A 13,529-nucleotide genomic window follows, 5' to 3' on the forward strand; every position below is an offset into this window, starting at 1 on the left:
ATATTACTGACATAATACATTTATATATATAATAATACATTGCAACATTACGTTAATATTAGTGATATATTAAGGCCACGATTAGGCTAGTGGGAAAAGTGGGAAAGTAAGGAAACACTACCTAACCGAATACTACAATCTTAACTGAACTTTCTTCTACAAGCAAATGCTTCTTAGTAAAATAAGAAAAATATATTTTGACGTTTAACAACGTCGCATATTTTTAAACGTGCATATAAGAGAAAATTATTTGCAATCAGATGAGATTATTTATCGGATGAAATGAAATGAAATCGTGTAATCGGTGGGACAACATTTTGGCTAGTGGTTAGCCCCTTGTAATAAACAGTAATTATTGCAAAGATCTAATTCGCGGCCGGCGCGGAAACCGCGAGAATCGCGCTTCTTAAGTATCTCCTCGGCGCAGCTGCCAGCCTATTACCGTTCGCCGTAGGTACTCTTGGCATCGACGACGAATCCCCGAAGAGGGAGGAAATAAAACATCCTTTTCGACTGCGGGTATTCCTCGTGATCCGATACGATCAGCACGGGCCGGGCCGGAGAAGGGGGTTGGAGATCAAGAGAGAACTTTGGGCATAACTCAGCCTCGTTATCTGACTCGCAAATAAGGCAGCGGAAAAGTTCGCGACATCAATCTGGGCCTCTGCCGGGAGATTCGAAGTTGAAACAATGCTTAAGTCACCCCTAACGTATGAGCCCCATGGGGTGGCGAGCTGGCGAGCGGCTGCTGCTGCTGCCGCTGTTGCTGCTGCAGTCGCCTTCTCTCGAAGCCCATCGATTCGATCTCGGTCTCGATGCCCGTCCGGCAAGGAGTCGGTGCCCTCCGAGGGTCATCTTGTCCATCTTCTCACCGCCTCGGCGAGGCGAACGTTAAATGCGCGGCGCCAAACTTTATTTACCGCCCCGAAGTTTCGGGGTTTCGGCTCGTGGCACCGCCGGCTGTTGAGGATACCTCGCACCGACCGGAAGCAGATAGATACCTTTACCGTAGGGCTTCACGAAAGCGGATAAATCCGGGAGGAGTCGCGACCGGGAGATTCTTCTCTAGCCCGTGAATTTCTTAACTTGTTTTTTTTCCCTCGATCTTACAGTACCTTTTTTTTCGTTAGCATTACGCTTTAGCGGTTTCTGAATCATGCAAACTCGATCAGTTATAATCTAAAGAGCACCAATAGTTCGCCATAAGCTGGCCAATATACGTTCCGTTAGCTACCTACCTACTTATCTATTTAGCTATCTATCTACTTGTTTATCGTCTAACCAGTCGAGCGTGGGGAAGACGAATTCGTTCGGATACATGAATCTAATTAGATGCAAGAGCGCATTTTGGATTTATATATTCTTCCCTCACGTCCTATCTTATATCGGAGAGATTCTATTCGTGAAGACCGGAATAATAATTCGCCCGGGAGATACGCGCTCGGCAAACGACGCCTAAAATAGCGTAGGAGAGATAGCGGCATTGGCAATCTTATCATTTATCGGAAAGCGTCACTTCCGAAGAACACGATATACATACTTTTTTTAAATTAATCCTTCCCTACATTTCGTCAGACGATGCGTTATAATTCTCCTATGCCACTTACTCGCGTTGTCCGCAACACTATCGTACTTTTCACGGTTGCCCTCTATTTACATATTTCAAGTCCTCCGCCCTGTCGCGACGCGGAGCGGGCCGTTTAATGCGATTATACATGTAATAGATATCTATACGCGGTAACACCTTCTCCTGCTCGCGACAACCCGGCGATACCTTCCTTTCTCTCCCGATAGTCAAGGGACACATCCGATTGTGCGCAATTCGCTGTGGGTCGCGTGCTAAAGTTAGGACGACAGTTCGGACGATCAGCGGGCGCGGCAAACCACGAAGACAATGAGAACGGCCACGCACGAGGCGACCCGCCCTCGTGCGAGACTCAATCGATATATCGGCGCTTACTTCGTTTGTCATTTGGCATCGTACGATGCTTGCGCATTGATACCGTTTAAATTATTCATGGGGTTCAGGACGTTATGGGCGCTCGAGCTGGCTGGCGCTGGATATCCGTTGTGGTTGTGGGCCGCCGCTTCCCCGTTCGCCTGCCGCTGAGGCCCGCCCGCCGCGTTCTGCAAGATAAAAGAAGACGCGTGAGGATTACGGGCCGTACGCTTGCCACGGTGTTCGGTGCGCTCCGCTGTTCTCTTTCAATTTTGGCTCGATCGACGATCTCGACTTAGCGCGGGAAATTTATGCGATCGGAGGCGCACGTCCTTCATAAAGAGCGCCCGACGCCGCCGCGAGCAGCGAGAGGTCGAAGCGTACTCGTGTCATTTCTCTATCGATCTATGCGTACGAAACGTATTCCGTAAACGGACAGGCAGGGATGCCTGTACGATATGCTTTCTTTCGCTAAAGCCTTCTCGGCAACTAGTAATCTAGTGTGTGATTTATATCAATGCTAGTGATGTACCGTACGCAGTTGAAAAATTTACGTTAAATTTAACCGATGTCACAAACGGTCCACACAAGTTTTTTGTGTTAATTTAATTTAATATGGATATGTGAAATGATTACACTAATACTCTGTTAATATTTTGACACAAAATAAATGCAAATCTTAAAATAATTTAAAATAAATTTTCTGTCAAAATTAACATATTTTTAATGACAAAATAAATAACTTTTTATTTTTGTCTTGAAATTTTCTAAAGAATCTGCGATTAAAAGGACATCCGATGGTTTTAGTATACTCTGTATAGCATAAAATCAACATTTTATTCTGTAAATTTTAACAGATAAATTTTGTTACCAATAATATACGAGTAGAACTCGTAGAACGTATGTATTGTGTAAGATTAAAAAATAAGTATACATTGTGTTGTTTTAACATTTCCTTTCAGTTATTTTAATAATTTTACATTTGAGGTCAATTAACACAAAAGCAATATGTTAAATTAACACATGAATGTGTCAAACATTTAACACAAAAATTTTAACCGGCATGTTTTTTTACAAGAAAATACAAATTTTCCAACTGTATCACTGAAGGTGAAGGTGCACTGACCAGGGTTGGCTGGAAAAAATCCAGGGGGTGAAAAAACTATGGGAAATTCCAATTTTTTACCGTCCCGGACTTTATTCCATGGAATAAATTGGCAAAAGATATAAAAATAACTAATACTTAATTAAAATATATTTGTATAAATATTAGTCATTTTTATGGTCTTTATGAGAAAAGATGTTTATCTTAAATACTAAATTGTAGATATTAATCACCGAGGGGGAAACCGCTGAACAAAATCTTGTACATCAATGCCCACTAATGCCCAGTGGGCATTACTTTATCTTATTATCTTATTTTATCTTATTTTATCTTTTTAATGTCCCAGCAAGGCCCAATGCCCACACTAATGCCAAAAAATGCCTAGTAATGCCCAGTAATGCCGCAAATCTGTACACCACAATGCCCTCAGTGGTTTTCCCCTCGTTAATCACTATTTTAAAAAGAAACCAATATAATAAGTTTAAAAAAATTGCTTTACTGAAATTAATGCATATTTTTAAAACGAAAACTTCGGAGATACTAAATTTTATATTAATTTTTAGTTTATGCGGGAAACAATACTTTTTTACAGTGCTTTCTAAAAGTTTTCCATTTATTTTATCGTTTTTAATAGAGAAGATTAGTTTTTGCCGGTTTTTACCACTGGCATGGACTTTATCAAAAAAATGTGGAATTGTACCAATCTTGGCACTGACCGCCTTAGTTAACAAATTCTGGTTAGTAAGACTCGTGGCCTTGTCTAGACTATAACTCTAGCTGTAACATAGATTGAGAAAGTAGATTTAATTAACCATGGTTATCACTGAGCAGTGCTGCAAATTGTCGCGACTATCTGAAAAAAGGCAACCCTCCCTTGAAACTTAACGCGACGGGCGATCGTCGTCGAGCGAGAGACAATGTGATTACAATATTTAAAATGTAGAGGAATTGTTAAACGTCGCTAACTGGCAAATTTTAATTAAAGAAATTTATTGCGAAAGATATTACCTTAGCCAGGGTTTGAACCTGGACTTCCCTACACTCTAGGCGGGCGCCTCACCAATTCGACCACTGAGGCATGTGGTCATATGTGTGTAGGGAAGTCCAGGTTCAAATCCTGGTTAAGAAGATATTTTTCGCAATAAATTCCTTTAATTAGAATTTGCCAGTTAGCGTCGTTTAACAATTTTTTTTACACTGGTTAGTTATGTACTGGCGTAAAATAGTTCTTTACGAATATTTAAAATATACAGAAGGACTAAGGTCTCTTTATTGTTTGAACAATGTTTTTGGCTTATTTGGGGCGTCGCGTAAAATGAAAGATTAAACAAAAATTAATACTGGCATGTAATAAGTTTTATATATTCACTCTTTTCGGGATTAATTATTAGGAAATGTTAATTATTAGGAATATAGCTCGTTAATTTAATCACGTCGCTGATCCTGACGCGTGATTATAAATAAAACATGTATCGTTTACTGAAATCGACGGGAATATTTTGCACGTAACGATCGCGCAACACACACGTTTAATCCAAATTCGATAAACTTTATGAATTCCAGCAATTTCTCTCCGAGTTACAGTTAACCGAGCAAGAAGCACATTGCGATTCGGAATTGAATCTAATTTGTTCTCGCTTATCAAGCTCTTAAATGCATATCAGAATGCATTATAGGGCGAATTTGTAATTCTGAAGAATTTAATCCGATTAGGGGGCAACTTACGAAATCCGAGAATAAATTCGGTCGATCAATCGGCCCCGGCACAGCCTCGTTATTCGATTTTAGCAATTATTCACGGCACGGCACGTAAAATCCGCCGCGCGGGTTCCCGCCCTCAAGGGGTTGACAACGCTAACGAATTCGCGTTTCTCTCTCTCCCCTCCCCCCCCCCCCACCGTCGTGCCCCTCGCGCCTGTAACGTCTAAGTCTCCACTTTGAAAACAAAAGACCGGAGGAATGAATTTGTATCTCGGTGCCCGGGCAAAAAGGAGGGGCGGCACGACTCTACTTGGGCGGCTCCCCCGTTCCTTCTCTCCTCGCGACCGATTCTTTATCCATCTCCGTCTCTATCCGGTGGCTACACTTGGTGCAGAGCACCCGTGGGAGAGGCGGGGAGTGTTACTAGGCTAGGTAAGTGCCGTTGAAAACTTGGAACTTTGCATTCCCCCTCGCGTCGCGTCGTCCCTCCTTTATCTTATCCCGTCGATCCTGCTTCCTCTTCGTTCTTCGATCTTCGTTGTTCGTCTCGTCGCTCCTCGTGAACACGCGTGCCCCTCCTCCCCCCCCAGGCTCTTTCCTCTCTCTTTCCTCTCTCCGTCTTTCCCTTCAGTTTCTCTTAGTTTCTGCAGTAAAGGTGTTAAATTATACAGGCTTAAAATTCGGCAGACCGTGCGGCTCAGCCCCTCGTGACGGAATCCTCCCTCCCCTGCTACGATTTCGGCCCGTAAGTTGATCATACTAACTTTCGCACGGCGCCGAATTAAGCCTCCATTTTCGGCAATTATCCCGCGCCGCGGAATGTCTCGTTGCAACGCGACGAAGCGTCGTCGATCTTCATTGCGATATTTTATTTCAGAGATTCCCAGAATGCAAATGCAGATCGTAACGGGATTATTAACGGTAAATCTCGTTTGCCTGTTTCTCAACGCAGAGTCCTGCGTGCGATCTCGCCTCTTTTAAGTATATCGCTCTTGTCTCCGTTGCTGCCTGTAACGGAAGAAAGGGGGCGGATCTGTCGTGGGACCCCGCGAAAGGTGTTATCTCCGAAGTGTCTTAATGAAGCATTTTTCTCGTTTTAAAACGCAGGAAACTGTAGCCGGGCGCAGGGTGCGGCTGCGGAGTAATTAACTCGTAAATAATTATGATAAAAATGACAAAGCGTCGCTAGAGAAATGCTTTATCATCTGTCTCCGCGACGGGGGCCATTTTTTTCCCTTAAGGAAGGATTCTTAAATCTCGTCGCCGTGGAGAACCCTTTCCCCTGTAGCCATCAGCAGCACTTCCGGTCTTCTCTCTCATCTTACGCTTTCGTCTCTCGGTACACCCCCCTCTCTCTCTCTCTCTCTCTCGCTTTCTCCCTATCTCCCTAGCCTCGGTCCTCTTGTCTTGGAGGGTCCCGCCCGTAATTAAGAAATCTCCGTGGAAGGCTCCAGACCACCGTTGAATGCTGCTATGGGTTAAATTAAGTCTATGACTTATTCAAGTTTTATCTACAATTGCCAGAGGAGGAATTACCGCGCTGTGGATTTACTGCCGACGTCGCAATCAAACGGCACGCGCTTTGCGGGGATCCGGTGTATGTAGGCAGATAGGGCTCTATGTGGGTCTTTTTCCAAGTCAAACACGTCTCTCGTCGAAACGTCGGAAATTTCGTGGCGCGCGGGAAGATAATTTTAGCGACATAATATTATGCCCCAGTTAGTCGAGCAGCTTTTTTCAGGTTTATTCTCATCTCCCGCTTTAATCTCCCGGTTTTTCTTCCTCCTCCTCCTCCTCCTCCTCTCTCTCTCTCTCTCTCTCTCTCTCTCTCTCTCTCTCTCTCTCTCTCTCTTCCTCCTGAGGAGGCCTCGCACGCGCGAATAAGACATTAATCGTGACCTGGCGCGAGGGTGGTAAAGCGGGGCCGGGTAGTTTGTAACTGACGGTAAATGCGGAGCATCGCCATCGCGAGGGCTTGTAGGGAATCGCGTGTCATTTGTCCGTTGATCTCCTGCGGATGGGAAAACGGCCAGATGCGCGCTTCCTCCCGCGCCTCCGCGCGGCGCCGCGCGGCTTTTCTTGCGCGCAAAAATTAGCGCGCCACCCACCGAGCGCGCTCTCGGTGGTGCCGAAGGTAGGTCCGACCTCCGGCACGAGATGAGAATTAGGCAAGACGTCGTTAATCGCCCCGGGATCGTTTGGAGCGGAATTTACCAGCGGATCGTTAGTACCGCCGTTCACGCACCTGATTCTTGCACGAGGATAGCAATCGACGTTCTCTTCCTCGTAAAAAAATTAATATAAGGCTACCGCGGAGAGAAAAATCACATGTCCGCGAAAAGACACGGCTAAGGCAAAATAACTAAAATTAAAATGTTGCCGTATAAATAGTGGCGGCGTCTCACAGGCCTCTGTATATTATACTAGACCGCTAATTTTTTAATAAAAAAAGATTAAAAAAGACGCCAAGTATAAGCGTCATCCAATCAAGAATTATATAATTTAATTATTTAATTATTTGGATATCTTATTAGAAAAAAACATTTTTATCTTCCCCTCCAAAGTATCTTTACAAAAGTAATGATATCATCGCATGGCGCCAACTAAACTGAATATTTATACAAACTAGATACTTAATTATTTTTTTATATTAATAGCGGTCTGGTATAATATATAGAAGTCTGTGGGGCATCTACATTGTTTTGTGTCGCAACGTTTACTAAGTTTGCTGCACAAGGCGCGTGTGGTTGTCTCCACTGCTTATGGGTATGACAATCACAGATATAGCTGTCCCAAATATTACAATTCGTTGGGGTTGCACCAACCCTAATTAGACGTGTGGTAATCCATATCGGCCTCTCCGCGTACCGATCGCACGGACTCCCAATCGTCACGGCGCCCACGCAATTGGAACATTCGACTGGACCTTGTTTCGTGTCTCCTCGTGTATTATTATCAAGTGCGTCTGCGATATCGAGTATTCCATTAAAATTCACTGCGTATCTCGTTACTTCGAGCCGCGTGGCCGAGCCCCCGCGACGGAAGTCCACACACTCGTCGGTAATAATCGTTATAAAAGTAAGCTCGGCCACGTAGCACATATAGCTCCCGGAGTTGTTTCCCAACTAAACTCATAATCTCGCATAAGCTTGCAAGCCGGGCTTTCCCATGCGAGCTTTCTCGGCGCGCGGCGTTGTGTAAGGGGCCGGGCGCCGCGCGGAGGCTTTACGTGAAATTCAGCCAAGCACGGTGCACCTAATAATGCGCTCGTTAACAAGAACGACGTGTACACGCGCGTGCGAGGGTTCGTATGTACGTGCCTCTGTCTATCTCCCTCTTTACGCCCCCCCCTCTCCCCCACTCTCTCTTCGTGTCACGACACAGCTTACACTACGTTGACCAAGAGGCAATCTAATCGGCTAATCGATCGGCGATCGGCCAGGCCGCCCTGAAACTCGTTACGTCTGGAAAACATCTTGACTCGCGACGTTTCGAGATCACCGCGATAAATCCCCTCGCGCTGAAACTCGTCGATTCCTCGATGCGTTTTAAAATCCGCTGCTGATATTTATTTTGCGCAATTTTATGACGTCGTTCGATGTAATTCTAAACAGATCGTATTCGCATGTAACAACAATAGAGTATCTACAATGAAGGATTAATGATGGACTAATGGCTTTGTTCAGTGTGGGAATACGCTCGTGGCTCTGTATAGTACTGCATTACGATGATGCGCGTCCATTTCGCTAAACGCTACATTTCGAGGGATTAACAGTGCGCTACATTAATTATTATTAATGGTATCATATCCTATTCTGACACATTCTATTCGGGTATTCTAATGCATACGTTATATCGATCACTAAGTGTTTCATTCACATCGGAGCAACTATTTTAAATCGGTTCCGTATAATTAACGCGGCGCCGATAATGGAAATTGTACAGTTGTCAAAAAATCCCCGCACTTCTTCTACGTTAAAATTATACAAATCCGTCAGCAACGGTGTATCCTCGTTCTCGTAGTCTCGTTCCCGTTTGTTCCAAAGGTTCGTTTCATCGATTGTTTAACATTTGTATCCGATACGATTCTCCCGCACGTGTGCAAACGTTACGAAAAATAATCAACGTAATGGAAAACGGGACATTTTCTTAAGCTGCGCAAGTCTTCGGTCTATCATTTCGAGTCCGATACGTCTGTTTACTTCACCCCCGGGCAAATGGATATTGAACACTCAGATCTAATAAAAGCGACGTTAAATCGAAAGTTTCATCTCGTCGAAATTAGTCGCCTGTGTTCAACGAACTTTCCGGAATCTAATCGCCTGGAAGCAATATAGAGGACATTGTAATACCTCATTCCCCGTACGAATCTCGTACTGCGCACATTGATCCTCTTAAATTCCCATGTACCTTCCGTCTTGGCATTAGCATATTATCTCACCTCCGGTAACCCCCTCTTCCCCTCTCGTCGCAGGCCCCTCCCGCCCCGACCCTCTTCTGGCACCTCCGGCCCTCCTTCCCCCGCTGATTCGCGAAGGACTTCGCAGACACTCGAGAGTTTGTTTTAAAACTCAGATAATCGTTCCAAACTCTCATCGTGCGTCTCTCTCTCTTTCTCGTTCTTACCCCCGTGTCTATATTCCCCGCTACGTTTTCCCCTTTCAGTCCACCCCCTGCCGCCTCCCGACAGGTCCCGAGGGGAAAATTAGACCGAAATAAAAGTTCTCGCCAATTTTTAAGCGCGTTACACTTGTCTCTAAGGAGGACGTGATTGCGCGGCTCTCGATCGAAGGCTCTCTCTTTCTCTTTCTCTCTCTCTCTCTCTCTCCTCGTCGGGAAACAGCTAAAGCTTCACGGGTCTTTTCGCCGTCGTTACTATTTGCGGAGCGACGACGTTTTTTTTTAATTGGCTTTCTTCTGAATTATCTCTTCCGCAGATACGAGCCGTAATAATCTTTCTCCCAGAGGTACACGCGCCGCGACCGTTTTCCTCAGCCTCTTTATTATTTCTGGATGTCAAAATCAACTTTTCATCCGCGTGAAAATTATTAATTACGCCCGTCGAACGGAGAGTCCCGCGGCGTCGCGCGACAATAGGAGAGCATAATCGATTTTGAAGCAATTCCCGCAGCATAAAACTCGCGTCCCGACGTACGATAAAGTTTCAATAGGTCGACCATGATATCGGAAACGATCCGTCATCCGTCTCCACCGAGACAACTCGATTGTCGATGCTGACGGCTAAAGGCGGTCCAGCCTCGCCGCTTCCTTTCATTCCCCCGTCGCCCCCCCCCCTCCTTCCGCGCTCGATTCACCCCCCGGATCAGGTATACTCGAGTTATTCGTAAGCAACACTCCCCGGCATTATTCGCCGAAAGCGCGGTGGATCCTCCCAGGGTTGAGAAAGATTGGGACAGCTGTCTGTTCTCAGGCAATCAGAAAAACTACCTTCCTACCGTCCCTTTCCCCGCTCCGGCTATCCGTCGGCGGTACTTCACCGCCCCCGACGAGCCGCGGCTTAAGGGGAGTACAAGGGTGGCAGCTGCCTCCAGGACGAGCACCCTCTTCGCGGTTTTTAAGAATCTTAACGCCTTTCTCTCCTTTTTCTCTCTTTCGTCTCTTTCCCTCTCGTCGCGCTTCACAGGCCCTCGCAATTTCGTCCTTGCGCTCTATCGGAGCGCTGAATCTAACGGCAGCCCGACATTTACCTCTCGCGGGGACGCGCGTCCCGCGCCGCGAGAATATCTCCGGTTTTAACGTGGGTGACGTTTTCGGCTCGGTCGTTCATTTTGCAGGCAACGCGTTTTCAACGTTATTTCCACCTGAGACAAAAGTGCGCGACGCACATGCTAATTCCTCTTATTTAGATGCAAAATGTAAAGCGACCCTCCGGGCTAGTCGGTAGGTATCTTGAGTGTTCTCCGCGATCGAAGATATTCACGCTCCAGAAACGAGATGTCAAGAGGGATCCATCAGGCTTTAGCGTAATAGATGCGCAGACGACATTAGCATGCCACGCCGATTATTGGCATTAGTCTGCCATCCCGTTATTTCGCACACCGGTCATTTATAACCCGTAAACCCTCCGAGCGAATCGATATTGCGTGTGAAAGCTGCTGGATCGCGCAATATCGCGGAATACACCGCGGACGTGCCAATTTTTCCCGATTGACGGTACCAGAAATTTATCAGGAACGGGGAAAAAAACAACGGCATCGATTTCCTCCGGGCAGTAAAAAATATTCCGTATTAATTAAAGCGACACGCGTCACCCCCGCTCGAGAGAGTCGGCGAATTTCGAGACGTAAGACGTTACCGCCCGCTCTCGAGGTGGATTTACGCGCGTCCGCGGGCGTCCCTGAAAAATGTTTACACGGTACGCCCTTGTATTCACGCGAGCCGATATTTCTTTAAACATTATAAACGACGCGACACTCACACGCACGCCACGCACGGCCCAGGAATAGAGTCGCAAGGGTTACCAACCCCTGAATTACACGCAGCTCGCTCGCGCGAGGGCGGTTAAGGGTAGCGAATTTGCATATTATAAGTAGTACACGTTACCAGGCTTGATATCATCGAACCGGGGACCTCGTTATTCTGTGCATGCGTACGATTCAAGCGTGCGACGAGCATCCACAGGCCTTAGACCGCCTCTCCGGGGCGTTCCGAAGGTTCAAACTCCGTCGACGAACGTTTCACCACCGCGCTTTAACGATCTTCTAATAACGGAGACGATATTATCAGCGGCGACTGTCGATGACACATTTAACAACTCAATTTTCGCGCGGGAAAATTCGTTTTACATTTTCACGTGAAAGATTCGCGGTCCTGGAGTAATTCTTTATCACCTTAAAAAATAACCTTTTGCAAAATAAAGGTGAAAAAGACGCCAAGTATAGGCGCCATCCAATCAAGAATTATATAATTTAATTGTTTGGATATATTTTATTAGAAAGAAAAAACATTTTTATCTTCTCTACAAAAGTAATGATATCATTAGATTGCGCTAACCCATACAGCACGCATGTCTAAAAGGCATCTTTAAGACGTCTTTAAGCCGTCTTTTAGATATACATATCTAAAGATACATATCTAAAAGATGACTTTTAGACGTGTTGTTTGGGAACTAAAATGAATATTTATACAAACTAGATATTTTATTATTTGAAAATGTTATATCCAAATAATCGCGCATAAGATTTTACCGAAAGAAATAAAGAAGACAATAATATTAATGAGACAAATTTTTAATACTTATTCAATAAAAATATAATGCAAACAACTCTAATACAAATAAGCATATTAAAAGAGGGTCTTTTCTAATTTAATGGTTGAATATATATATATCGGTCCTGATTCACGACATTATTGTTTATTAGAAAAACTTGGCTAAACCAAGTGTTGATTGCACTTTTCCTCCTTTCTTACAAGTATTAAACTCTCTCTTTCTTTTGTGCAATCGTGCGCGTGTGGGTTATGAAATAGGGATTAGAGTTAATTGTAAGTTTAGATTGTATATTTCAGCGGTTTAGCAAATTGGCGGATTCTAATGTTACGATAACAAAATAGCGTTTTATTATTAAGATCATTTCTAAAGACCGCGAATTAGAATACGTGACAAGTTATTGCACGAGGAAGACGGCGGGATCCTTGCAAGACGGCACCCGGATTAAATGGATAGGCTGCTAAGGTCGAGTAGGACGCGGTCCTTCGTGCGGCAGGAGCTTAAGATATTGTTTCGAAGCAACGCTGTTGCCTTAGGATAATCAAGAAGACTTAATCCCAACAAGCTTAACGCCGATGAGTTCATAATTCTGGACGTTCCTGCTCGCGAAAATCGCCCCTTTGTTGCTCGTCATTTGTCCCTTATTATCGCAGTTTTATATTTACTTTCACCGTAATCGTTAAATTTATTAAATACCCATATATCTTTTTACAATCCTTCAGAAAGGAAAATTTAGTCTCCTCTTTTTAAGCCTTGTTACATTTATTTAAAAAATTTCGATTCGTTCTCTCGCGCGCCATAAAAGTTCTTAAATTATCGGTTGATCGGATTAAAAAAAAAAGTGCGACAATTTGCCCGTAGTCTCACGAAACAGCCCTCGGAAGTCTGACGATCTTCGCGAAGAGTAAATTCTTTCGCACGTTCCGGCTTCAACGGAGTAGGAGCGAATCGTTAAGGCATGCGACGAGACTTGCTTAACGGGCAGAGCTTAATTAATAAGGACACGCGATATCCTAACTCGTAAGACGATGGTAGGATGATAAAGCATAGCTGAAGCCCCCGGGGAGCCCTTTGTTGTCGGGAGGGTCAGGACGGGCGACCTGCCACTTTAACCCGCCTTAAGGGGTTGCGCCTTGAGGAGTTCGAAACCTTGCGAGTTTGAAACACGATGGCCAGGGTCCAGAAAGGAGATTCCACGATGCACCGTGCGTTTTACGTAGAGTTACCTCGCAACGAAAATATGTCTGTTGATCGATAGACGCGCCCTAACTCGTGCCATATCGTCGTGCGCGAAAGTTTGGCGACTAATAGAAGGAAACGAGATTTTCTTTTAAACAAGCGAGAACGCCTTTAGGTCCGAGCAAGGGGGTGACCACTTAACGTAATCGTGGGACAGTGTCTCCGAAATCATTATGAAGTCCTGACGAAATCCCACGTAATCCTTTTGGCTTGATTTTTAAGTTTCTTCACTTGTTAGGCAATAAACAGTAAATTTGAAACAAACATTTTCTCAACTTGAGAAAGTTTTGAGGAACTCTAACAGCTCTTCGAGATTT

At 44.8% G+C, this 13,529-nt stretch overlaps 1 protein-coding gene across 4 annotated transcripts in view; it reads right to left on the bottom strand.

Moving 5' to 3' along the window:
* Window positions 1-252: 252 nt before the first annotated feature.
* LOC105562148 (LIM domain only protein 3-like) overlaps window positions 253-13,529 on the bottom strand; it is a 94,805-nt gene continuing 81,528 nt past the window's right edge. For all 4 annotated transcript variants that reach the window (XM_012012719.1, XM_012012721.1, XM_012012722.1 and 1 more), the window contains one exon: window positions 253-2,127. In XM_012012719.1, coding sequence (XP_011868109.1) covers window positions 1,969-2,127 — 159 coding nt within the window. In that variant the 3' untranslated portion in view covers window positions 253-1,968. The remainder of the gene's footprint in view (window positions 2,128-13,529) is intronic.

This window comes from Vollenhovia emeryi, unplaced genomic scaffold (assembly GCF_000949405.1).
Source record: "Vollenhovia emeryi isolate VEMERY1.0 unplaced genomic scaffold, V.emery_V1.0 DF939194.1, whole genome shotgun sequence".
NCBI lineage: Eukaryota > Metazoa > Arthropoda > Insecta > Hymenoptera > Formicidae > Vollenhovia > Vollenhovia emeryi.